Source organism: Chiloscyllium plagiosum, chromosome 27 (assembly GCF_004010195.1).
Source record: "Chiloscyllium plagiosum isolate BGI_BamShark_2017 chromosome 27, ASM401019v2, whole genome shotgun sequence".
Taxonomy (NCBI): domain Eukaryota; kingdom Metazoa; phylum Chordata; class Chondrichthyes; order Orectolobiformes; family Hemiscylliidae; genus Chiloscyllium; species Chiloscyllium plagiosum.
The window spans coordinates 30,306,908-30,334,057 of NC_057736.1; the positions used below are offsets into that span (position 1 = coordinate 30,306,908).

Here is a 27,150-nt window from a genome sequence, read left to right on the forward strand (position 1 = left end):
TCAACTTCACTCATCATTGCAACAAACTTCACTTTTTGTTCTCTTACAATGACATATCAGTCAGTGCAAGGTTAGAAAGCTATTTGGCTCATTTTTGTTGACTCAGTATCAAATGTCCTGTTGGTACTCACAACGTGGACTCAGACACAGGTCTACAAAATTTTGAGAGGCATAGATAGGGTGGATAATCAGAGGCTTTTTCTCAGCATGCAAAGGTCAACAGAAATAGGGCAAAGTTCAAGATGGGGGGGAAAGTTCAGGGGAGAAGTATGGGGAAAATCTTTCACACAAAGGACGTTGGGTGTCCATAATGTACTGCCAGTGGAAGTGGTCGAAACTGGCATGTTAGCAACATTTAAGGTACATCTTGATGGACACATAAATTTGAGGTGAACAGAGGAATCGATACCACATATGGGCAATAAGTAGCAAGTCTAAATGAGGATTCAGAATCAGTGCTGGCTTGGTGAATGGAAGGGCCTGTTCCTGTGCTGTATTCTTGTATTTTATTAAGCCATTTAGGTACATGTGGAAATCAGAGGATACATTACACACCTTTATGTGGCTGGCATTCATCAGCACAACATCAAATTGTGAAACCCTGGTTTTCTGTTGGAGCAAGAATGTACCTTCATATTCAACCACAAGTCCGGAGAGCTAGGAAAGATAATGGAGGACTAAGATACAAACTTACATGAATTTCCAATATCTCTTCTTCTTCAGATCCACCTCCAGATGAGGATGACTCCTGTGGATTTATGGAGGCACTTCCATATATTGTTGGCTTTGGAGGTATGAACATCTGTTAAACGTTTCCTACTCAGAGCATTTTTGCCTCAATAATATTGAGAACACATATTGAGAATCTATTTATGTTAGAATTCATCCAACGAAGGGATTGGATAGTACCCTGAACTGATCATGCAGCTTTAGTGAATTATGAACTAATGAAAAGGAAACATATTCTGCAATTTCAGTATCTAACTTCCTTGCATGAATTTTAATGGATATATCTGTAATAATCATGAAAATAGAACAATTGTGATTTATTTGTGATATGATTTATTTTTGCTCAATATCTTCTTGAGTGGCTTTCCTTGTGGCAGCGTGGTGGCTCAGTGGTTAGCACTGCTGCCTCACAGTATCAGGGACTCAGGTTTGATCCCAGCCTCGGGTGACTGTCTGTGTAGAGTTTGCATATTCTCCCTATGTCTGCATGGGTTTCCTTCGGGTGCTCCGGTTTCCTCCCACAGTCCAAAGATGTGCAGGCCAGGTAATTGGCCATGCTAAATAGTGTAAGGTGCATTAGTCAGAGGGAAATGGATCTGGGTGGGTTATACTTTGGAGAGTCGGTGTTCCCTTGTTGGGCCAAAGGGCCTGTTTCCACACTGTAGGGAATCTAATCTTAATTAGGGAGTGGTGTAAATATTTTTGCAAGTATACACATCCTTATCGCAGGTCATCCTATCTCAGAGCACACACCTACTGTGCTCCAGTGAACATGAAACCTTGCTTAGACAGCTATCTAACATTTTCTTAGTAAACTTAAAGAGGCACATGAACATGATTAGGAAAAAGCTTCACACTCATTGTTTTTTGATGCTCTGGGGAAATGCCAGGCTTTATTTGTCCTCTACAGAGGAAGGAGTGCAGTACTACTAATCAGAGAGGGTATCACAGCTACAGAAGCTTCCATCGTCGAGGAAGATCTGCCTACCGAGTCAGTATGAGTGGAAATTAGGAACAGCAAGGGAGCAGTCACCTTGTTAGGGGTTTACTACAGGCCCCCCAATAGCAGCAGGGAAATGGAAGAAAGCATAGGTCGGCAGATTTTGGAAAAGTGTGGACGTAGTAGGGTTGTTGTAATGGGTGACTTTAACTTTCCCAATATTGATTGGAACCTCCTTCGAGCAGAAGATTTGAATGGAGCTGTTTTTGTAAATTACAACACATAAAAGGCATCTGGATGGGTATATGAATAAGAAGAATTTAGAGGGATATGGGCCAAATGCTGGCAAATGGGACTAGATTTATTTAGAATATCTAGTCGCCTTGGACGGAGTTGGATGGAAGGATCTGTGACCACGCTGTATATTTCTATGACTCTAATCAGACCCAGTCCTTGCTAACGGGGTGTGTATTAATGGCGATGTCAATGAAGTCAATGAAGATGTCAATGAAGACATTGAAGATGTCTTTTCAGAACCGGGCACCAGAGGTCGCTGCTGCAGCTGCCTCTCTGACTGGGAAAACGAAACCGAAACACATTAAGATCAAATAAAGGAGAAACAATATTGGTTTAAGGAGAGATCTGAGGGAAGCCGATACCACATAGCTCTTGAAACGCAGACGCTTTCACCTGGTAGAATAATCAATAGCCACATTACAATCAATACCCAAACGGTATCCTTAACACAAATGCAATACAAAACTCAAAAATGCAAATTAAATGTAATTTAGGGTGTAGGTTTGCTCGCTGAGCTGTAGGTTTGATATCCAGACGTTTCATTACCTGGCTAAGCAACAGCATCAGTGGCAAGCTCCAAGTGAAGGTAAATATAATTCCTGTGACAACTTTGTTTTAAATGATCAGACTGTAGCAACTGTCACACAATTCTTCACAAGAACTTAATATGAATAATAGATATCAATTACGTGGTTAGCTATAGACTCTGAACACTATTTACTTTACATTATGTCTAAATTGATACATAATTATTTGTTCTATATATAATCATTTAATTTTAAACAGTTCTCCTTCCTATTATAGACAGGATTGTAATATTTCCATTTCCTCACCAGGTTTTGAATTTCGCTTCCATCCGCGGGCTCTGATATAAACTTTCCCGTTTTCCAACACAAACACAGTGACTCCTTCCCGGCTGCAAACATGTTGAACCCTCTCTCCTTTGAGAATCTCCTCTGACGGGGAACAGGGATTCTGTCCGCTCCCTGAGGTCAACTCCCCCCAAGACAACATCCTTCTCTCTCTCTCTCTCTCTGCCTGCTTTATTATTCCTCCTTCAATCAACCGGGAAACCGAGAGAGAGGAAAATAAAACAATCACAACTTAGAAAGTCAGATATAAAATACTCCTTTTCCCGGATCTGTTGCAGCGTTCGTTTAAACCTTAGACAAACTATCTCTTTTAGCTTTGTACACCCCAGTCCAACACCGGCATCTCCGAATCATATCTCTCCCACACACGCAAGAAAATATATTTGTTAATTGCCTTCTCTTGGCCCCGCCTCTGACCCAGCAGTGCGAGCCAATAGCATCGAGAATTGCACTGTTTTGGGGAATAACCTTTCAACTGTATTGACCCACTCATTCATAGCGATTGGAAGGTTTATATGGTCCTGTATTATATTGTTCTCTATGCAATCCACAAGACGATGGCATAACGTTCTAAAACTTCCACTGGACTGAGTAAATATTTCAGGAGCAAAACAATACCATGTGTCAATGTTTTGCAGTGTTTAGACGGGGGACTTTTTCTGTTTAGCATCTGCACTGCTGTGACTCCCAGCTCCTCACATTATTCACAAGAAGCTGATTTACTTATTGTTCAAAACGGAGAGAAATTAAGACATCGGAGCAAAAACAGGCCATTCAACCCATCATGTCTACTCAGCAATTTGATGAGATCATGGTTTAACTAATAATCCTCCACTCCACTTCCCTGCCTTTTCCCCATACTCTTGATTCTCTGATTAAAAATCCATCTATATCAGCTTTGAACATACTTAACGACTCAGTCTCTACAGCCCTCTGTAGTACAGAATTCCACAGAATTGCTACCCTCTGAGAAGAGATTCCTCCTCATCTCCATCTTAAATGAGTGACCTCTTAGTTTGAGATCATGCCCTCTGGCCCTAGACTGTCCCACAAGGGAAAACACTTCTCTGCACCTACCCTGTCAAGCTCCCTGAGAACCTTATATGTTGGGTCAGAAATAAGTACCCTAAACTTAAAGAAAGACAGTTTCAAAAGAATGAGGCAGAGCTGGCTGGAGTGGACTGAGAAAGAGGTTTAGCAGGAAAGACAATCAATGAGCAATGGCTGATATTTATAGTTATTGACTCGTAATAAAGATATATCCCAATGTGGAAGTTGGATTCCAGGAAGGGGATCAAAGAATCATCATTAACCAAGGAATTTAAAGATAGCATCAAATTGCAAGGTAAAGATGCAATGTCATGATGATTAGTGGAAAGCCAAAGGATTGGGAAAATGTTGAAAATGAACAAAAAAATTATTTTTTAAAAAAGGAGAAAATATATGTTATGGGTAAACTAGCAAGCAATATTTAAAAAGGAGGTTGTGTAGGTTTGGCCTATACTTTTCGGTGTTTAGAAGAATGAGAGGAGACGGTTCTTTACACAGAGAGTTGTGAGAGCATGGAATGCGTTGCCAGCAGCAGTTGTGGAAGCAAGGTCACTGGGGACATTTCAGAGACTACTGGACATGCATATGGTCACAGAAATTTGAGGGTGCATACATGAGGATCAGTGGTCGGCACAACATCGTGGGCTGAAGGGCCTGTTCTGTGCTGTACTGTTCTATGTTCTATGTTCTAGCTCTGGTGCTTGGTTACATCCAAACTTGTTCATTTTTCAGGCTTGAGTGACACAAGCATTTTAGTGAGTTCGCACAGTAACATTTATAAACACGGGTCTATTCCTTCCCTGGAAAATATGTGCACTAAAGATGGTGCAAATTAATTATCCAATTTTCTGCTATAACGTTATTGTTTTAGAGGGCCAAAACTTGTTTGCACTGAGGAAAATTTGATGCTAATGCAAAAGTTCTCAATTATTTATCATATTTTCTCCTGAATTCCCTCCCAAAGGCTATTGTTCTTCGAGGCTCAGGTTTCACAGTGCTTCTCAAAAGTAGCAACCAGGTAGTCAGCCTCACAAACCCAGCAATGGTTATATCATAGAATGACTACTGTGTGGAAGCAGGCCATTCAGCCCATACCGGCCCTCAAACCCAATGCCTATAACCCTGCATTTCCCATGGCTAATCCAACTAGCCTGCCTCTCCCTGGACACAATGGGGCAATTTAGCATGGCTAATCCACCCAACCCGCACATCTTTGGACTGTGGGAGGAAAACAGAGCACCCAGAGTAAATCCACACAGACACGATGAAAATGTGCAAACTCCACACAGTCAACTGGGGCTGGAATCAAACCCAGGTCCCTAGTGCTTTGAGGCAGTAATGCTAATTACTGAGCTACTATGCAGCCTCATACTCATAACCTCATACTCACTGCTCAGTGCTTATATATCTCCAAGTAATCATAGCTATGAGCTCAGATGATCACATTAGGTGAACCTTAGAAGTTAGCACAAAGTGAGAATGTGCTGAGTCATCTGAGGTTAGATTGGCAGCAGTTAATCTAACAGAAAAAAGATTGTTCAATGTGCAGCTGCCTAAGGTGAGGCTGCTGAGTTCTGCTGCTGACTAAGATATGGACCTCAATGGGGTACAGGAACGTGCAGACAGTCATGTCACGTCAATACAATGAGTATGCATATGCTAATAATATGATGATATATGTAATAATATAATCCGAATATCAGAAGTCACATGTTGTCACAATTTTAATAAAATAACAATGGAATAACTGTATAGACAGCAATAGTACAAGGATCAGTATTCTGTATGTTACTATGTGAAGTAAAGAGTTTGTAAGAAACCAGTTAGTATTCAGTCTTAGTTAAGGCAGCGCCAGAGATGCAGCAGGCTCAGAGGAAGGAAAGTCTACAGATCAGCCTGAGAGTGCAGGCCTGAACTCCAAAACCCAAATCTCATTGAGTGAGCAACCATGAGGACAGAGCAATATACAGTTGTATCCATGGTGTTAGCTCAAGCCATTGGGTACATCTGCTCGCCTACCAGAGAGTCTCAGTCACTGTTGAGAAACATGGAGGAATCTGGAGCTAGTACATATAAACGGAATGGCATAGTGTTTAGCTCCCCTGCAGCCTGTGCTCCATCTTACTCTTTTACAACAGATCCAGAGGCTCTGCCATTGCTATCCCTACCTGGAGCAATCTTCCTATACACAGGCTACCTACTCCTCCCTCTTTGTAAGGAGCACAAACCTCCATTGTAACAATAAGGAAATATGAATGTATTTTCAACAGTAAATGATATCAAATTAATATATACCAATCGAAGCCTTCAGATCAATGCTTGTATCAGATGGTATGACATCTGGTCCTACCAAGAAGACACACAGAATATGCTCACTCTACAAGACATAGGCAACTTACAAAGATATCTAATTTTCTTTCATTTTTATTCTCCACTTATTCCAAATGTTGTAAACAAATTCCCTCTGCTTTCAGATGTTTTCCACAAAGACACATAATACATGTGGCAGGAAGATCATTCGCACAATTTTCATTCTTTCAAAAATGCTCTATCATTTTCAATCTTAGAACTTCTCCAAACTTACTACATTGGAAATTGATGCATCTCCAGAAGGTCTCAGAGCTGTCTATGACAGGATGACAAGCCTTTTATATTTGGTTCCAGGATGCCTCTGGCAGCTCAGGCAAAAGATTCCAAATTCAGAAGAGAAGCTCTAGTTTTCAGATCACAACAGTTCATACAAACTGACTTAGCAAGACTTTCTGCCACAAATTGAAGTCTACAGCTCTCAACCAATCATTTCCAAGTGTGCCCCTTATTTGTGAAGATCCAGGGTATGATTTGAAAGTACAATTCAAACCATGTTCTAAAATTAATATTTTGATGCTTTTAGACAACTTTCAAATCCTGCGAGAAGTAAAGCTATTCCTTCAGAGCTACAAGCTACTAATAAGTTTGGGTTGGAAAATAGTCTCAATATTAAAACCATACACCTTAGTCACAGCAAAGCAGAGAAAATTCAGAAAGCTATGTCAGACAATGACTGGCTGCAGCAGCGGTAAAAGATCATCACTGGATCGCCTGAATATATTAAACAGATCTCTGAACAAGTCTATACCTTCTGACCTTTCAGAGACAAACTGAAACTCTCCAGGATCATAATTCTACAGGCAAACATGAGAATTCCACAATCTCAACCTCAAAACATGTTGGACCACCTAACTTTAGCTGATATGGAGACAAATGAAGATTGGCAGCATGATCCTATCTAGTGGTCCAGCATCGATAAATCACACAAAGCTCCATTAATTTCAAAAACTGAAAAAACCTCTCCTTCAACATGAGATTCCTTTTGAACTGTGGTGTAAGATTGCGACTGATATTTTTCATTTCCAACAATATGATTAAATACTGGTCACTGACTACTACATCAGATTCCTTCAAGGTCATCACTAATAAAACAGTTGATGACACATTGACTGCTATATTCAGTGTGTTTGGTATTCCTCAACAAATAGTGTCTGACAACTGTCCACACCACCCTCAGTCTAACAATTTCACGGAGATTATACAGTAAAGTCCATGATTTTTTGGTGTAAAGCAGTTTGCCAATATTTTCTATGATACATGTACAGGCTGTTCCTCAAGGTAACAATTTAACCTGACTGGCAGCTCTCATGTTTGGGAAGAAAGTCCACAGTTTCTTTTCCTCCAGCATACTCATCACCCAGCCATGAGTCCATAACATGTTACAAGGGACTGATCAATGAGCATGGAGACAGTTATCTCAATTTGAACCAGGACAAAGCATCAGGATTCAAGACTGTCACAAGAACATTTGTTCTTATGTATCTACTCTAGGCCATATGATTTTGTATTAAGCAATGGTTAAGTCCTACAAAGGATAAGTGCTTTATCTGAACTGCATATAATCAACCAACTATCACACAGAATGATGATTGAAGATACCACACCTGACAACACACCTACAATGAGTGATGCATACTTATCTGTGAAGCCAGACCGCACATCACAGAATGAACTGATACAGTCAAATCATTACACTATATAGATATAGATCAAATGCAGGCAATGGGACGTAAGTATTGCTAAATTGGTCAGCATGGACAAGTTGAACTGAAAGGTGTGTTTCCATACTGTATGACTCTATGTTGTCTGTCTGCCAAGGCATTATCTCAATGAGTACAGATAATATATCCATTTCAGATTTGAATATATTTATCAGAAAATTTTTCCCATTTCCGAAAGGAAAAAAGGGATGATGCATAATTGAGTAGATCCAAAATCAGGCAGGCTCTGTACTGTTGTTAGATGATATCACAATGTTCCAATACCCTCCTTACCTACATGACCAGGATCAGCCATAGCAATAATGTTAACACCCTGCTTTTATTTGCTGAATATTTGCTCGCTGTACTCAGTAAGCACAGCATCCAGACTATGTGTAAGTCTAAGATCTCATAGCAAAGTAAGTAATTAATGTTGTTAATACAACAACCGTGTCTACATTGGCATATGTTATATGGGCTAACATATAGGGAACACACTGACAGTGATGTTGAACCTGGAAATTGCATCATGCTCTTTTGAAAATTTTTAGGCAAAATAATTTGCAGAGACTGTGATAACTACAGCAGCATAAAACTTGCATATAGTTGAGAAATTGTTAAAGTCAATTTTATTAAATGCTGTATTATTTTTCCATTGGGCAAAGGAGCAGCAATGTTAGGAGGTCCTCCAGTTGTTGGAATACTTGGATTTACCACAAATGGTATAGCAGCAAAATCTATTGCATCATTAATGATGAAAATCACTGCATTATACTATGGTGGATCAGTGCCTGCAGGAAGTCTGGTATCAATACTTCAAAGTTTTGGTGAGTTATATGAATTTATGTGGACCAAATTTGTATTATACATTCTTTGTGTGAATCCTCAATTGTGTTACACTAGGAACATCTGTTACTGTGAATCCTCACGTCAACATTTTTACATTTGTTCCTAGAATGACAGAACTCCCACAGAAACTTTGATTTTATGTTTTGCAGATATAGGGATTATGTACTGCTCTACTGGGCTAGATTTTATAGAGAGGCAGTACTTGTCACATACCCTGTCTCCAATCATTAGCACATTGGTGGAGACATAAAGTGGCAACTGGGACTGTAAGGATAGCGATGAGGTTGAGTGATGGGAAATGGAGTGTGTTAGGTTGCTGGACTTTAAGGTAAGAAGGGCTTGAGCCTTCGAGGAACATGTGGATAGGGACGTCTGGGGTGAACTTTGGGGGCAGAGAGGAATAAATATAGGGTAACCCCTGATTGATGTGCCACTCCAATATCCTCCTGTCTTTTCAAATAAAAGCAGTATATAAAATGCTTTTTTTTTCACTCTGACCTGCCTCCCCCTGTTCAGCGTTATATGGCAGAGGAGGTATATTGGGTGCATTAATTGCCACTTATGGGCACTCAAGGTTCCCACTAGGAATAGGGGTGGATGGCCCAGTGTGTGCCTTACCATGGGGAATGGTTCAGGGTGAGCAGGAGAAAGCCGCTCTGGTGATCCAATATATTTTATGTACACCAACAGCCCTCACAAAGAACAGCAGTAAAACCTATCTATGATAGCCATGATTGCATATACCACCATTAATGGTTCAGAAAATTCTAGTCAAGCCTGTGATGCCCAAATCCCATGAGGAGTGAAAAGAAATCCAAATTGCTTCATTAATTCTTTAGTGAAGATCTTAGCAAAAAATACTAAATAACTATGTTTTTCTTTCAACTGGGGCAAAAATTGGGCTTTCTACCTTCGGTTCATTTGGAGCTAAAATTGGATATGACTTCCATAAATATTTTGTGTGTGGAAAAAGTAAAAAGTCATCCTCAAAAGATTAACATCAGCAAGCACTGGAAAAGGAATTAGGTGCATGGCTTAATTACAAATAAAGTACACTGTAGATTTCATACAGTTTGTGTGAATGAAAGTAAGATAAAAATTGTAAATGTTCCTGGCTAGTCTTGTTCTGATCAATGATTCTTCCATTTTGCAGTATACTATATTCACTCAACAAGGAATTACAATGAAATGTTAGCAGCTATTTTCTTTTGCATAGGTTCCTTTGTTTATTATCTATTGTGAACTTGTATTGCTATTCAACTGTCTTCCAACTTGGTTAGCCCAACATAGTGATCACAGCATAAATACAGTGCTGGCTGCAAGTTTCAACTCAAGAATAAATAAATTGATCCTGGTAGCGGACAAAATTACGTTGAATGGAACAGACTCATTCCTTTCACATACAATTCACAAAGTGCTCTGCATATTTCAAAGATGGAATATTGTAAAGAAAACTGTGTGTGTGTGTTTTGGAGAGGGATCGTCGGTGGGGAGAGATTATAACCGCAAAAGCAGACAGGTTTGGGAATGAAAATATCTGAAAATCTCGAACACAATTCACAGTGAACCTGCCCATCTTTGTTTTAAAGGAGGCCAGACAGAGCAAACAAGCAACCCAAAATTTGGACTCCTCATTTAAAAGGTTTAAAGGGTCCTACACCTCAATTGTATTTCTCTGTCAGGATTAACACTATTCAGGTTCACAATTAATTATCTTTCAAACATTGCTTGTGTGGCAGGAAGAACAGGAGCGCTTTCTCGAAGTCTTGAAATTAGACGCCGTTATTATTGATAGTCATACAGTCATAGAGATGAGCAGCACCAAAACAGACCCTTCAGTCTAACGCATCCTTGCTGACCAGATATCCTAAATAAAACCAGTCCCATTTGCCAGCATTTTATCCATATCCCTCTAAACCCTTCCTATTCATGTATCCATTCAGGTACCTTTTAAATATTGTAATTGTACCAGCCTCCACCACTTCCTCTGGCAGTACATTCCATACATGCATCACCCTCTGCATGAAGAAGTTGCCCTTAGATCCCTTTTAAATCTTTCCACTCTCACCTTCACTCTATGCTCTCCAATTTTGGACTGCCCTGCATATATCAATGAGAGGGAAGGACTGTAGTGAAAGGAGTAATTAGCCATGGAGAACTAAGGAAATAAAAGAAGGTATCAAACTGAAAGCAAATGCACAAAGTGGCAAAGTTTAGTAGGAAACAAGGGGATTGGAAAATCTTTAAAGATCATCAGAAAGCCACGAAATATTCTGTAAAGAAAATTAAGATAGATTATAAGAGTAAACTAGCTCAGATATAAAATGAAAAATTTAAACATTGACCTCTTAGAAGCTGAGAAGGCAGATTTAATAATGGGAAATGAGGAAATGGCTAAGACATTGAACAGGTATTTTGTGTTTCTCTTCAAAATGGAAGAAACAAATAATATGTCAATAGTTGATGACAAGGAGGCTATGGCAGGTGAGGACATGGAAACCATCATTATCATGAAAGAGGTAGTGTTAGGCAAGCTGATAGGTTTATAGATAAACAGGTCTCTTGGCCCTGATGGAATGCATCCCAGAGGTCTAAAGAGATGGTGGAGGAGATAGCTGATGTGCTCGCAATAATTTACCAAAATTCAATGGACTTGCCAGCAGATTTGAAAACAACAAATGTGATGCTACTGTTTAAGGAAGGAAGTAAACAAAAGGCAGGTAACTATAGGCCTGTTAGCTTAACTTATACTGTGGGGAAAATGCTTGAATCTATAATCAAGGGAAAAAAACGAGACATTTGTATAGAAATTGCGCTAATTTGCAGACACAGCATGGGTTCATGAAAGGCAGGCCATGTTTAACTAATTTACTGGAATTCTTTGAGAACATTATTTATCCGGTGGACAAAAGGGAATCAATGGATGTGGTGTATCTGGATTTCTAAATGACATTAACAAGATTCCGCACAAAAGGTTGTTGCATAAGCTAAATATGCATGGTGTTACAGGCAATGTATTACCATGGATAGAAGATTTGTTGACCAACAGGAAGCAAAGAGTGGGGACAAATGGGTATTTTTCTGGTTAGCAATCAGTGGCTAGTGGTATATCTTAGAGATCAGTCTTGGGACCTCTATTGTTTACAATTTATATAGATAATTTAAAGTTGGGGATGAAGTGTGGTGTGTCAAGGTTTGCAGATGACACTAGCATGAGTGGTAGAACAAAGTGTGCAGAGGATACTGAAAGTCTGCAAAGGGATATAGATAGGTTAAGTGAATGGGTACAGGTCTGGCAGATGGAGTACAATGTTGGTAAGTGTGAGGCCATTCATGTTAGTTGGAAAAACAGCAAAATGAACTATCATCTAAATGGTGAAAAATTGCAGCATGTTGCTGTGCAGAGGGACCTGGGTGTCTTTGTGCACGAATCATGAGAAGTTGGTTTGCAGCTGCAGCAGGCAATTAAGAAGGCAAATGGAATATTATCCTTCATTGCGAGAGGGATGGAGTTTAAAAAACAGGGAGGTTATGTTGCAGCTGTATAGGGTGCTGGTGAGGCCATATCTGGAGTATTGCATGCAGGTTTGGTCTCTTTACTTGAGAAAAGATGTACTGACAGTGGAGGGGGTGCAGAGGAAGTTCGCAAGGTTGTTTCTGCAACTGAGAATGTCACCTTATGAATAGAGATTGAGTAGAGTGGGACTGAACTCACTGCAATTTAGAATAATGAGGGGGGATCTGACAGAAACATATAAAATTATAAGGGAATTGACAGAATAGGAGCAGGGAGGTTGTTTTCACTAGTGGGTGAAACTAGAACTAGGGGGTATAGCCTCAAAATAAGGGGGAGCAGATTTTGGACTGAGTTGAGGAGGAACTTCCTTATCCAAAGGTTGTCAATCTGTGGAATTCCCTGCCCAGTGAAACAGCTGAAGAGAAATCAGAGTTAACATCTGATGACCCTTCCTTAGAACTGACCCAAAATGTTAACTTTGATTTCTCTTCATAGATGCTGCCAGACCTGCTGAGCTTTTCCAGAAACTTCTGATTTACTTCATCCACAGTTCTTTCAGTTTTTATAAAGCAGTTGAGGCAACCTTGTTGAATGTTTTTCAGGAAAAGATAGATAGAGTTTTGAACATAAAGGAATTAAGGGTTATCATGAGCAGGCAGACAAGTGGAGCTGAGACCATGAATAGGTCAGCCACGATCTTATTGAATGGTGGAGCAGGTTCGAAGGTCGAGATGGACTACTCCTGCTCCTACTGCTTATGGTTTTATGTTCCACCTTAGGGAAAAGACCTTGACTATTTACCCTATCCATTCCCCTCATGATTTTATAAACCTCCACAAGGTCACCCTTCAGTTTCTAACCCTCCAGAGAAAATAACCTCAGCCTATTCAGCCTCTCCCTATAGCTCAAACCCTTCAACTCTGGCAGCATCCGTGTAAATCTTTTCTGACCCTTTCAAGATTAACAACATTCTTCCTATAGCAAGGAGACCAGAATTGAACACAATATTCAAAGAGTGGCCTAACCAATATCTTGTACAGCCACAGCATGACCTCTCAACTCCTGTACTTAATGCACTGACCAATAAAGGATCAGACCCTTGCAAGCTATGACACTTACTGCAATTGAATTTCCACCACTTCACTTGTGCTCCCTCCAGTGCCACTTGCCAAATCATCTACAGTGATTGGAACCAGGCAGATCTTATTGAATATGAGACCCTTGATTAGGATTGTTAACTTAGGTCAGTCAGGGGCACAGGCTGACAGATATAAACAGGGAATTCCAAAAAAAAAGGAATTCAGAATTTCCTCACTTCAGTGACTGACTCCGAGCTGGCTATACTGTACACATGTAAATAAAAGGTGACTTGGTGACAGGATACTGGCCTCTGTGCAGTTATTTCATCATCCAACTCACACAATGCTGTTATTACATGTCACCAGATGTCAAGTGTAATTTTCATCAGATTCTTTGATGCAGTGCTTCAATTTGTACCCCTTCAATGATTGATGAGGAGATACAGGCCAAATTATATTTTGTAGGGGGCTTTAGGACTCAGGTGCAACTTTATGATGGAGTCACAGAACTGCTTCCCACTGTGAATACATAGTGCAGTGCGCCTGGAATTAAGAGATTTGAAGAAAGAAGCACATGTAGAGAATTGTCTTTCAATAATGTAACAGTAAGATTAGAGGCTGGTATATCTCACATTACCATGTATATTTAATATTAGTCACAAATAAACGGAGCTCTAAAAAGGCCTAAGGCTGGAGACAGTTCTTGATTGTCGCTCTTGAACTGAAACACTTAAATGTGAACATACATAGGAATTAGAGATGATAGACAGCAATTCACCGAGCCTGCTCTGCCATTTAACATGACCATGGCTGATCTTATCCTGGTCTCAAATCCACTTTCCTGCTTGGTTCCCATAGTCCTTTATCCCACTTTTCATCAGAAACATACTTATTTCTTTTTTGAATCTGTTGATTGATACTGCTTCCACTGCACTCAGAGACAATGAGTTCCACAGATTCACAACCCTCAAGAGAAGTAGTTTTTCCTCATCTAAGTTTTGAACTGACTTCCTCTCACCCTATATCTATGACCTCTTGTTTGAGACTGCCCCACTAGAGGGATCATCTTCTCAATGTCCACCGAATCAATCTTTTTAAGCATGTTATATACCTCAGTCAAATGCCCCCTTGTGGGAGAAATTGACCAAAATTGACACAAAACTGTGTGGAAGCCATATTTGTCACAAAGCAATGTTTGCAGTAAAATGTATCCTGCTAGAATAGTGCTGTTTGAGGCCTGGCTGAGACATTCTATTTTAACAGCTGCAGGCGGTCTCTGCTCCTCAGGCCAATAGATAGTTCTGCTCTCTATGTATTGTTTCACTCTGCCCCTTATCAGTTGTTCTTACCTAGCTAAACCTGCAGTATAAAATAACATTCAATTTTGTAGACATTAGGAAATGTGGATCTGGACGATGTTGGTGAACCTTACGACTGCCCCTAGGTTTCGTAATTAATGGGTAGTGGGCTTGTATTTTACTATATAAAATCATAGAGATGTACAGCATGGAAACATATCCTTCGGTCCAACCCGTCCGTGTATTTCATTGGAATGCATTGGACTTCTCTGAATGAAGACGTACATTCCCCATGGCAATGATAAAGCTAGTTAATTGTTCAAGGTCTCGACTCCTGACTATTTGGTTTTAAATGATTTGGCGTAAGATTTACTTTTCCCTAACAATTGGCATAGCCGACAGGAACTCTATTTTACGAGGTTTTCTTGAACCTGTTGCTATTTTACGAGGTCCTCACTGAATCTGCTTGATTAAGGTTCCCCTTGGGCCCACTTATGAGGAATGCCCCTGAGCCTGCTGTGAGTTTGCTTTTGGTTTTATTTTTTTCTTTGTTTTGGTCTTGTTTTTGTTTTAAAAAAAGAGGGGAACGACAGAGTTAAAATATCAGCCGGCTGCATGATCTGGCCCAGAGTTAACAGGCTGATCTATTTTTAAGGGAAAGATAGAACATAGAACAGTACAGCACAGAACAGGCCCTTCAGCCCACGATGTTGTGCCAACCACTGATCCTCAAGTATGTACCCTCAAATTTCTGTGACCATATGCATGTCCAGTGGTCTCTTAAATGACCTTGCTTCCACAACTGCTGCTGGCAACGCATTCCATGCTCTCACAACTCTCTGTGTAAAGAACCTGCCTCTGACATCCCCTCTATACTTTCCTCCAACCAGCTTAAAACTATGACCGCTCGTGTTAGTCATTTCAGCGCTGGGAAATAATCTCTGGCTATCGACTCTCTCTATGCCTCTCATTATCTTGTATAACTCAATTAGGTCCCCTCTTCTCCTCTTTTTCTCCAATGAAAAAAGTCCAAGCTCAGTCAACCTCTCTTCATAAGATAAGCCCTCCAGTCCAGGCAGCATCCTGGTAAACCTCCTCTGAACCCTCTCCAAAGCATCCACATCTTTCCTATAATAGGGCAACCAGATCTGGATGCAGTATTCCGAGTGCGGTCTAACCAAAGTTTTATAGAGCTGCAACAAAATCTCACGACTCCTAAACTCAATCCCCTGTTAATGAAAGCCAAAACACCATATGCTTTCTTAACAACCCTGTTTACTTGGGTGGCCATTTTAAGGGATCTATGTATCTGCACACCAAGATCCCTCTGTTCCCCCACACTGCCAAGAATCCTATCATTAATCCTGTACTCAGCTTTCAAATTCGACCTTCCAAAATGCATCACCTCGCATTTATCCAGGTTGAACTCCATCTGCCACCTCTCAGCCCATCTCTGCATCCTGTCAATGTCCCCCTGCAGCCTACAACAGCCCTCTAGACTGTCAACGACACCTCCAAGATTTGTGTCATCTGCAAACTTACTGACCCATCCTTCAATCCCCTCATCCAAGTCATTAATAAAAATTACAAACAGAAGAGGCCCAAGGACAGAGCTCTGTGGAACACCACCCACCACTGACATCCAGGCAGAATATTTTCCTTCTACTACCACTCGCTGTCTTCTGTTGGCCAGCCAATTCTGTATCCAGACAGCTAAGTTCCCCTGTATCCCATTCCTCCTGACCTTCTGAATGAGCCTCCCATGGGGAACCTTATCAAATGCCTTGCTGAAGTCCATATACACCACATTGACAGCTCGACCCTCATCAACTTTTCTGGTCACATCCTCAAAGAACTCGATAAGGTTTGTGAGGCATGACCTGACCCTCACAAAGCCGTGTTGACTGCATTTAATTAAGCAATGCTCTTCCAGATGGTCATAAATCCTATCCCTCAGAATCTTTTCTAACACCTTGCAGACGACAGACATGAGACTGACTGGTCTCTAATTGCTGGGGTTTTCCCTATTTCCTTTTTTGAAGAGAGGAATTACATTTGCCTCTCTCCAGTCCTCAGGTACGACTCCAGTGGAGAGCGAGGATGCAAAGATCTTCACAAGTGGCGAAGCAATCGCATTTCTCGTTTCCTAAAGCAGCCAAGGACAAATCTGGTCCGGGCCTGGTGACCTGTCAATCTTAATGTTTGACAAAATTTTCAGCACATCAGTTTCCTCTATCTCTATCAATTCCAGCATGCACACCTGCTCTTCAAAGGTTTCATTCACTACAAAGTTCATTTCTTTCATAAAGACAGAAGCAAAAAACTCAGTTAGGGCTTCCCCTACCTCCTCAGACTCCACACACAAGTTCCCTATGCTATCCCTGATTGGCCCTACTCTTTCTTTGACCATTCCCTTATTCCTCACATAAGTGTAAAATTCCTTTGTGTTCTCCCTAATCCGTCTGCCAAGCCTTTCTCGTGCCCCCTCCTGGCTCTCCTCAGACCATTTTTGAGTTCCTTCCTCAAAAATGCCTGTCTGTAATCCTGTTGAGCTGAGCTTGACCCTCGCTTCCTCCACCTTATGTAAGCTATCTTCTTCCTTTTGACGAGAAGCTCCACCGCTCTCGTCATCCAAGGTTCCTTTATCTTACCCCTTCATATTTATTCATCACTCGCAACAACTGTTCCTTAAACAGTCTCCACAGTCTATAGTGCCTTTACCATGGAACAATTGCTCCCAATCCATGCTTCTTAACTCATGTCTAATCGCATCATAGTTTCCTCTTCCCCAATTAAACATCCTCCCATTTTGCCTAATCCTCTCCTTCTCCATAGCTCCGTAGAATGTGAGGCAGTTGTGGTCACTATCACCAAAATGCTCTCCCACCACAAGATCTGATACCTGCCCTGGCTCGTTTCCGAGCACCAAGTCTAGAATGGCCTCTCCCCTCGTCAGCCTGTCAACGTACTGAGTTAGGAAACCCTCCTGAACACACTTTACAAAAACAGCTCCATTCAAATCTTCTGCTCGAAGAAGGTTCCAATCAATATTGGGAAAGTTAAAGTCATCCATTACAACAACCCTACTACGTCCACACTTTTCCAAAATCTGCTGACCTATGCTTTCTTCCATTTCCCTGCTGTTTTTGGGGGGCCTGTAGTAATCCCTAATGAGGTGACTGCTCCCTTGCTGTTCCTAATTTCCACCCATGCTGACTCGGTAGGCAGATCTTCCTCAACAATGGAAGATGCTGTGGCAAGATGGTTACCAGAAGGACGGCAGTGGTGGGGTTGCATGGAGCATTACAGGCCAGACTGAGCTGATGTAAAGGGAAAGACGCTGTGGCGAGATGGAAATCGGCAAGAATAATTTCTAAATTCAGGTGACCTTGAGTCATTGACAGCTGCGGCCGCACTTGTTTGGCCTTGTGTGTCGTTGTTCTTTTCCTTTTACAGGTTACAGACCTGCGCCACGGACTGGTGACGTTCCGATGGGATCGGTGAATTCCAAGCATCCGACAGAAAGGCTGCCCCCGGGGGACAAGTAAATCTCGTCTTCCTGAGCAGGGCGGCCAGTGTCTGTTTGCTGTCTTGAGGAAAACAAAGAATCGCCCGTGGTAAATCTGTTCGAATCAAGAATAAGGATACCCCAGTCCGACCAGGTCACTGACCGATATTGTTTGAGAGATGAAATATAGAGAGTGGTTGCTGCTTTGGTCACGTCCAAAAAAAAGGAAAGCTGGCCAGGGACAAAACTCTTGTGTCAATGTCTCATGGTTAATTTGAAGCTTGGCTGCATTAATTCATTATTAATTAATAAATGGCAGGATAAAGCCGATAGTAGATGGAAAGATACCTTGCTGGCCAGTTGGATGAATTATACATGCGATAGGGGGAGAGAGGTATGTACAGAGATGGAAGCTGAGTGAAGTTAAAAGCTGAGTGTGAATAGGTAGATGAAAAACAAAGGGAATACGAGAAACAGTGTAAAGCCACTAAAGCTGAGGAATAAAAAAAAGGTTAAAGCAACAACGCTGTAAAATAAAATGAACTTACATTCTACTCATAATCCCGAGGCTATGTCTGGTAAACCGACCCAATTTGAGGAAGGGGATGACACTGATAGGGCTGAGGCATAGGGATACCCACTGAGCTACTAACATCTCCCGATAGTCCCCAGCACACCCCCTGATTATAAACCTTCCCTTACTCTGAAGATGAAGGGGCCAGTCTCGGTCACCAGCTTCATAGCCAACATCACTGGGGTGAGAGGCCTGAGCCATCCTAAACCAGGGGCCATCCCGGGAATCACAGTAATGTTAATGAACCAAGCCCCTGACTGCAAGAAGAAACCAGAACTATTTCCTCAATATGTCCAAAGAGCAATACAGATGTAAAGGCAGCAAAATTCTGGGAGTGACCTGAATAAGAATGGCTTGTGTTCTCAGACTGAAATATGTGGCCAGCTGTCTGACAAAAGTGGTATACAGCCCACAAATGAAAAATAATCAAGGAGCTGACTCACCTTTGCTTAACCCTACGCTTTTGCAAAGTATTCCTTCTGGTGTCGCCGACATGATACACACAAACAATGTGAACTAGTCCAAGAATTCCTGGTCCCTAATGAAGTGAGCAGTGATTTTCTACTGGGATTAAACTATGAGTTAAATTCCAGGTAAAACCTAATATGTCCAGCAACCTCATGATCCCTAAAATCCATGTGCTAACTTTGAGGGGGTTAATTGAGACCAGCATACCCACTGGGGGCAGAACCTACCTCAGATGCCCACCCAGCGACCACCACTGAATAACCCTTTACTGAGGGGACTCTGGAAATGGGGACAGGCTGCCCACAGAACTACACCTTTGGGACTGAGAATAAAATGGTGAAATCCTCCAGGGACAAATTGCAGGCCTTTGCGTTTACTATGAAAATATGGCCACTGGGGAGTGATGTGTCCTTAATGTTACCTTGGAGTTAACATAGGGATCGACGTGCTTGCATCCTAGCAAAAGGAAAATCTGCAAATATACACTGACTCTCATTGTGCTTTTTGACATGGCCTGATTGATTGGAGCCTTGTGGGAACATAGAGGATTTTTAACCTCTATAGGGACAACCTATTAGTAATTTGTTGTGTCCAATCAATCTGGCAGTTATCAAGATGTTCCACTCACACTGAGGCAACTTATACAGTCTCCAAAGGAATGAGCAGCTAGATGCTGCTGCCAAGCAGGCAGCCTTACACCCCAAACTTCTGGTCCCATTGGGGTCCCAGCAAAATCTGATTACAGACAATACAAGGACGGGTATATGAATCAGGAGATGAATTGATAGATGAATCAAAACCATCCCAATGACTGATACTGCTGCCACAACAGTGGTGGACAAGTGGGAAACATTTGCATCAGTTAACCAAACTCTTTAACGTTTACGTTCACAGGTATGTCAAGCCTAATAATTAAGACCAGGGCAAATTGGAGCCTAGGTGGAAAGGCCTGTTCCTCATCCTTCTGGGTACCTTTTCAGCAGTCAGGGTCAAGGGGATGCCCGAACGGACGCACACGTCGCAATGCAAAAGAGCGCCACCCCCTGGAGGAAGACCAAAAGACCCTGTCAGAGACACCTGTTCAGTCTCCATCTGTGAATGGCTCAGCCTGATCACTCTGCCTTTTAGTACACTCTTTCTTAGCTTCCTTTCACTATCTATTTTTGATTGGGGCACAATGGGTAGCCTGATAACCTCTAGTAAATGGGAATTACAGTTTAATATTTTTCTTTATGCACAGAAGATCAACCACTCTAGCTGCTGGGTATGTGCCCATATCCGCATCCATCCCGAACTCTCACCAAGTGAGCCCTTGTGGAATTTGAGTGACTTGCAGCTTTCGTTTCCTCTGTCTTTGGAACTGCTTAGCTAGAAATCAAAGTAACCCCGCAGACAATCCTGTGTTCGGTTCAGTTCACTGTTGTGGCCCTCCTCTCCAGCGATCTCACAGATGCCTACATTTTCCCCTTCCTGACAAAACCCCCAATGATATTTCCCAGTTGCTGGAGTCTTCGGCCCCTTTTCTTACTGAACCAGAGGACTATTTGTCCAATCTCCAACCACCACCCCTGACAATCCCCCAGCTCTGAGTACATTCACCCTTTTGCTGACAGTCCTAATTTGTCCTTTCAAAAAAAGAGGAGGGATCGTGGGAGAAATTGACCAAAATTGACACAAAACTATGTGGTAGCCATTTTTGTCACAAAGCAATGTTTGCAGTAAAATGTAGCCTGCTAGAATAGTGCTGTTCGAACCCTGGCTGAGACATTCTGTTTTGATAGCCTGATCTTGCAGCTGCAGGCTATCTCTGCTCCTCAGGCCAATAGATAGTTCTGGAAACAGACAGCCTGAAATTTGTACCAAGCACTAAAAAGAGAGATATGATCCTAAAGTAACAGAGACAAATGATAAGGACGAGAATATGTTTTGCAAAATCCTAGGAAATCAAACAAATTCTTTGAGCCGTACAAAGTTAAAAATCAGAGCTGAAAGATGTGTTGCTGGAAAAGCGCAGCAGGTCAGGCAGCATCCAAGGAGCAGGAGAATCGACGTTTTGGGCATAAGCCCTTCTTCAGGGCATTCATAAAGCAGGGCTTATGCCCGAAACGTCGATTCTCCTGCTCCTTGGATGCTGCCTGACCTGCTGCGCTTTTCCAGCAACACATTTTTCAGCTCTGATCTCCAGCATCTGCAGTCCTCACTTTCTCCAAAAGTTAAAAATCACACAACAACAGGCTATCGTCCAACAAGTTTATTTGGAAGCACTAACTTTCGGAGCGCCGCTCCTCTGCAGTCCTCACTTTCTCCAAAGTTAAAAATCACACAACAACAGGCTATCGTCCAACAAGTTTATTTGGAAGCACTAACTTTCGGAGCGCCGCTCCTTCATCAGGTGGTTGTGGAGGTTACAATTGTAAGGCACAGAATTTATAGCAAAAATTTACAGTGTGATGTAACTGAAATTATACATCGAAAAATACCTCGATTGTCTGTTGAGTCTTTCATCTGTTTGAATATCATGATAGTTTCACTTCTTTCATGTGTAAATCACAAAACTGTTTTAAAAGTTGCATTCTCAGGTTATCTATAACAATTGGTGTTAGCTAGACAATATGTTGAAGGTTTTGGCCCCCTGTGTTCTCTGTCTATGCTATGATGTTTCATGCCTTCCAAAGGTACACAAAGCCAACACACCAGGACATCCCATCATATCAGGCAATGGGACCCTGTGTGAGAATCTCTCCAGCTATGTTGAAGGCATCTTGAAACCTATTGTACTGGGGATCCCCAGCTTTCTGTCGTGACACTACGGATTTCTTACAGAAACTCAGCACCCATGGACCAGTCGAACCAGGAACATTCCTCGTCACAGTGGATGTTTCAGCACTCTACACCAGCATCCCCCACAATGATGGCATTGCAGCAACAGCCTCAGTACTCAACACCAACAACTGCCAATCTCCGAACACCATCCTACAAATCATCCGCTTTATCCTCGATCAAGTCTTCACCTTTGACAACCAGTTCTTCATCCAGACACATGGAACAGCCATGGGGACTAATTTGCACCCCACTACGCCAACATCTTCATGCACAGGTTCGAACAAGACTTCTTCTCTACACAGGACCTCCAACCAACATTATACACCAGGTACATTGACAACATTTTCTTCCTCTGGACCCATGGTGAGGAGTCACTGATGAACCTACACAGTGATACCAACAAGTTTCATCCCACTATCAAAATCACCATGGACTACTCTTGACTATCTATCTCATTCGTGGACACATGCATCTCCATCAAAGATGGACACCTCAGCACCACACTGTACCGCAAACCCACAGACAACCTCACAATGCTACACTTCTCCAGCTTCCACCCAAAACATATTAAAACAGCCATCCCCTATGGACAAGTCCTATGCCTACACCGGATCTGCTCAGATGAGGAGGAACGTGACAGGCATCTGGAAGTACTCAAGGATGCCCTCACATGAATGGGGTACAATGCACAACTCATCGACCGCCAGTTCCGATGTGCCACAGCAAGGGACCGTAATGACCTCCTCAGGAGACAGACACGTGCTGCAACTGACAGGGTACCCTTCGTTGTTCAATCCTTCCGAGGGGCTGAAAAATTACGCCATGTTCTTTGTGACCTGCAAAACATTATCAAAGAGGATGAGCACCTCACCAAGTCCTTCCCCACACCTCCACTACTTGCCTTTAAACAACCACCAAACCTCAAACAGATCGTTGTTCGTAGCAAGCTGCCCGGCTCCCAGGACAACTCCATACAACCCTGTCACGGTAGATGCTGCAAGACGTGTCAGAGTGTGGACATAGGTACCACCATTCAATTACAGAAATGTAGCTCAATGATGGACAGGACTGGCAGCTTAATGTTCAAGGATACAAATGTGTGTGTGTGTGTGTGTGTAATGCAGGGGGGTTACCTGTACTGTGACATAAACCAAAGTTCCCAGTTGAGGCTATCCCCATACACTCACACAGACCCTCTCTCATACACAAGCTCTCTGATACGCACACACATACACTCCCACACTCACACATGCACCCCCTCACAGACTTAAGACACTCTACACTCACTACACACACATATACACTCTCTCTCACAGACACTCACAACCCCCCACCCCAGACACACACACACACTCCCACTCCCACACTCACACATGCAACCCATCCCAGATTTAAGACACTCTACACTCACATACACACACATATACACTCTCTCTCACACTCGCAACCCCCAACACAGACAGACAGACAGACACATACACACACACACACACATATACATATATTTTGTGGGGTGAATTTGTACTTGCAGAGTTACATTGTACTTTGCTCAAAAACTGCATGAATTCATGTAAAACTCATGTAGAAGGGCAGTGCCTACCTGACCCTCCAAGATAAGATGAGAAAGAAACTGCTCACAACCTTTTTACTAAAGATGCTAATAGCAGATGTAACCATAAAACTTTCCATATAAGTAACTTTATATTGGAACTAATATAATGAATAATATAACAACTAGTAAACTCTAATCTCCTTTAGTATCTTCTGTGATGAGGAAAGTGGGAAAGATAAGCTGACTGACAGAATTTGATAGGGATAGCAATAAATACAATGAATTTGAGCAGTCCTTGGAGATAAGCGAGTCTGGGAAATGTGTGAGAAAAGAGTATAATTAATGCAATGCAATACACTATACTATCCTAAGGCCTGATGGTATGATGTCCGGTAAACATCATAAGGTCATGGGTAATTTAGGGCTATCCATACGAGTGTCCATCATTGATCAAGTGTTTCACAGGATTGGATGTATAGATTCAGTGGGAAGGAATAATGACAATGTTGCATATAATTATTGTAACGCACAATGTATAAAAATGTTGTATCTCACTGGGGCAATTAAAGCGTCATTGACCTCTCTTCTGATCGGAACTGGATTTAAGAGGGCAACTTGTGCTCTTGCAGTTGCTGAATAAAAGCGGCTATTTCTGCCATTCATTGATTTCAATCATTATTTGAACACAATCCCACAACTTGGCATAGTCAGCAGAGTCACTGGCGACACCGTCTAAAGTGACCGGTCATGAGTCATGATCTAGTCACTGAATGTGAGCCCAAACTTCTCCTGAGTTGGCTACTTCATTTCGAATTTCCCGTGTCCAAACCCCAGATTGGCTAACATAGTCTATGGCAGGGAATTGCACTCAACACGCAAAATAAGGTGTTCATGGGTGACCCCTGGAAACTGCCCTACAATGTCCAGAGATGGGCTAACCCCTTCCTGACATAACTGAGGAAGAAATGCAGAGGCAGTTGCAGAAGTACCTTGAGATACGTTTCTCATCAGGGAAGACCCTAACCAAAATTGTGCAGAAGTGGGCGGCACGGTGGCACAGTGGTTAGCACCGCTGCCTCACAGCGCCTGAGACCCGGGTTCTATGCCCGCTTCAGGCGACTGACTGTGTGGAGTTTGCACATTCTCCCCGTGTCTGCGTGGGTTTCCTCCGGGTGCTCCGGTTTCCTCCCACAGTCCAAAGATGTGCAGGTCAGGTGAATTGGCCATGCTAAATTGCCCATAGTGTTAGGTAAGGGGTAAATGTAGGGGTATGGGTGGGTTGCGCTTCGGCAGGTCGGTGTGGACCTGTTGGGCCGAAGGGCCTGTTTCCACACTGTAATGTAATCTAATCTAAAAAAAAAGTATAATATGCCCCAAGGACAGTGGACCGTGGATGACATGAAAAGGTTGGGGGAAAAGTCTAGACACTCTATTACCATCAGAAGTAACAGCCAGCACTTAGTACATGTTGTAACCCATTTCCTGTCTCCCAGGACAGAAGCCCCTCAAACCTTTGTGTACTATAGATATAACAATGTAACACCATAATAGTTCAAAGTTTGGGAGAAGATTTGTAGCTTGGGTGCTCGTTGCTGTTGTTCTGTTCGCCGAGCTGGAAGTTTTTGTTGCAAACGTTTCATCCCCTGTCTAGGTGACATCCTCAGTGCTTGGGAGCCTCCTGTGAAGCGCTTCTGTGGTGTTTCCTCCGGCATTTATAGTGGCCTGTCCCTGCCGCTTCTGGTTGTCAGTTTCAGCTGTCCGCTGTAGTGGCCGGTATATTGGGTCCAGGTCGATGTGTTTGTTGATGGAGTTTGTGGATGCGTGCCATGCTTCTAGGAATTCCCTGGCTGTTCTTTGTTTGGCTTGCCCTATAATGGAATTTTAGTAGTGGAATTTTAATATCTGTAAGAACTGTGTATATAGGGGCTCTTTTAAGAACGGTATTTCACAATTCTTTTGCCACCTCAAACTTGTGCCCTTGTAGTTGCTAAATAAAAAAGATTATTTCCACCATTCACTAATTTCAGTCGTTATTCGAATATGATGCCACACATGACAGTGTCTTCTTTCTCTGTCACACTCATTTCCTCCAGTGCCTCAAGGCACAGCTGGAGGGGAGTTGGAAGAGCTGGGAGATAGACCGTCATGTCGTGGGATAAGGTGTAATATCTTAATACGACTAATTTAATATCCTTCTTCTTCAACAAAGATTTTATAGTTCAGATATCCATCTTAGCTTCCATGTTAAGGGTCAACACGTGACGTGAGCAAAGCCATGGGTCTTCGCAAATTGTTGAAAGCAGTCACTGGTGATCTACAGGGCTACAGGGTTACCATGCGTGGCAATAATTTCCTTAAGCCATGTAAAACACAGCAGCCAAGGCAAAGAGATCCATCCTGAGGCTTTACTATTGTCTTGGAGGTAGTAAGGACTGCAGATGCCAGAAAGCCAGAGTCAGTAAAATGTGGAGCTAGAGAAAGCACGGCAGGTGAGCACGGCAGCATCAGAGGAGCAGGAAAGATGCAGGAGATGCTTCAGACAGAACCCTTCATCAGGACACGTGGCTACCATTGGGAGGTGTTGACTTGTTGTGGATGGAGCGGCAAACATCCAGGCAAGTGGGGAGTATTTCATTACAGTTCAAAAGCGTGGTGCTGGATGATCGCAACCGGTCAGGCAGCATCCAAGGGGCAGGAGAGTTGACATTTCGAGCATAAGATTTTCATCATGATGAAGAGCTTATGCTCAAACAGTCAACTCTCCTGCTCCTTGGATGCTGCCTGACCGGCTGTGCTTTTCCAGCACCCACGCTTTTCAAATCTGATCTCCAATGAAATACTGCAATTGTACCAGCCTCCAACACTTCCTCTGGCAGTTCATTCCATACACGTACCACCCTCAGCGTGAAAAAGTTGCCCCGTAGGTCTCTTTTATATCTTTCTCCTCTTACCCTAAACATATGCCCTCTAGTTCTGGACTCCCCAACCCCAGGGAAAAGACTTTGCCTATTTACCCTATCCATGCCCCTCATAATTTTGTAAACCTCTATGAAGTCACCCCTCAGCCTCCAACGCACCAGAGAAAACAGCCCCAGCCTGTTCAGCCTCTCCCAATAGCACAAATCCTCCAACTCTGGCAACATCCTTGTAAATCTTTTCTGAATTCTTTCAATCTTTACAACATTTTCCTATAGCAGAGAGACCAGGATATTTTGAGGAACAAGATGATAGAACACAGTACATAGAGCATGTCAATGCAGTACAGGCCCTTCAGCCCTCGATGCTGTGCCAGATGTTTATCCTACTCTAAGATCACACTAACCTACAAAACCTTCACTGTATTACTTTCCACGTGCCTATTCAAGAGTTGCTAAAATGCCGCTAATATATCTGACTCCACTACCACTGCTGGCAGTGCATTCCACACACCCACCACTCTCTGCATCAAGAAATTACCCATGACATCTCCTCTAAACCTTCCTTCAATTACCTTCAAATTATGCCTCCCCAGTTGACATTTCCGC

At 42.3% G+C, this 27,150-nt stretch overlaps 1 protein-coding gene across 1 annotated transcript; it reads left to right on the forward strand.

The window, feature by feature from the left end:
* The first annotated feature begins 48 nt into the window (after positions 1-48).
* Positions 49-10,177, forward strand: LOC122563387 (interferon alpha-inducible protein 6-like). Its single transcript, XM_043717128.1, has 4 exons — positions 49-70; positions 724-792; positions 8,624-8,785; positions 9,696-10,177. The coding sequence occupies exons 1-4, from the start codon at positions 49-51 to the stop codon at positions 9,803-9,805; spliced, it is 363 nt and encodes a 120-aa protein (XP_043573063.1). The 3' UTR covers positions 9,806-10,177.
* Positions 10,178-27,150: the final 16,973 nt, after the last annotated feature.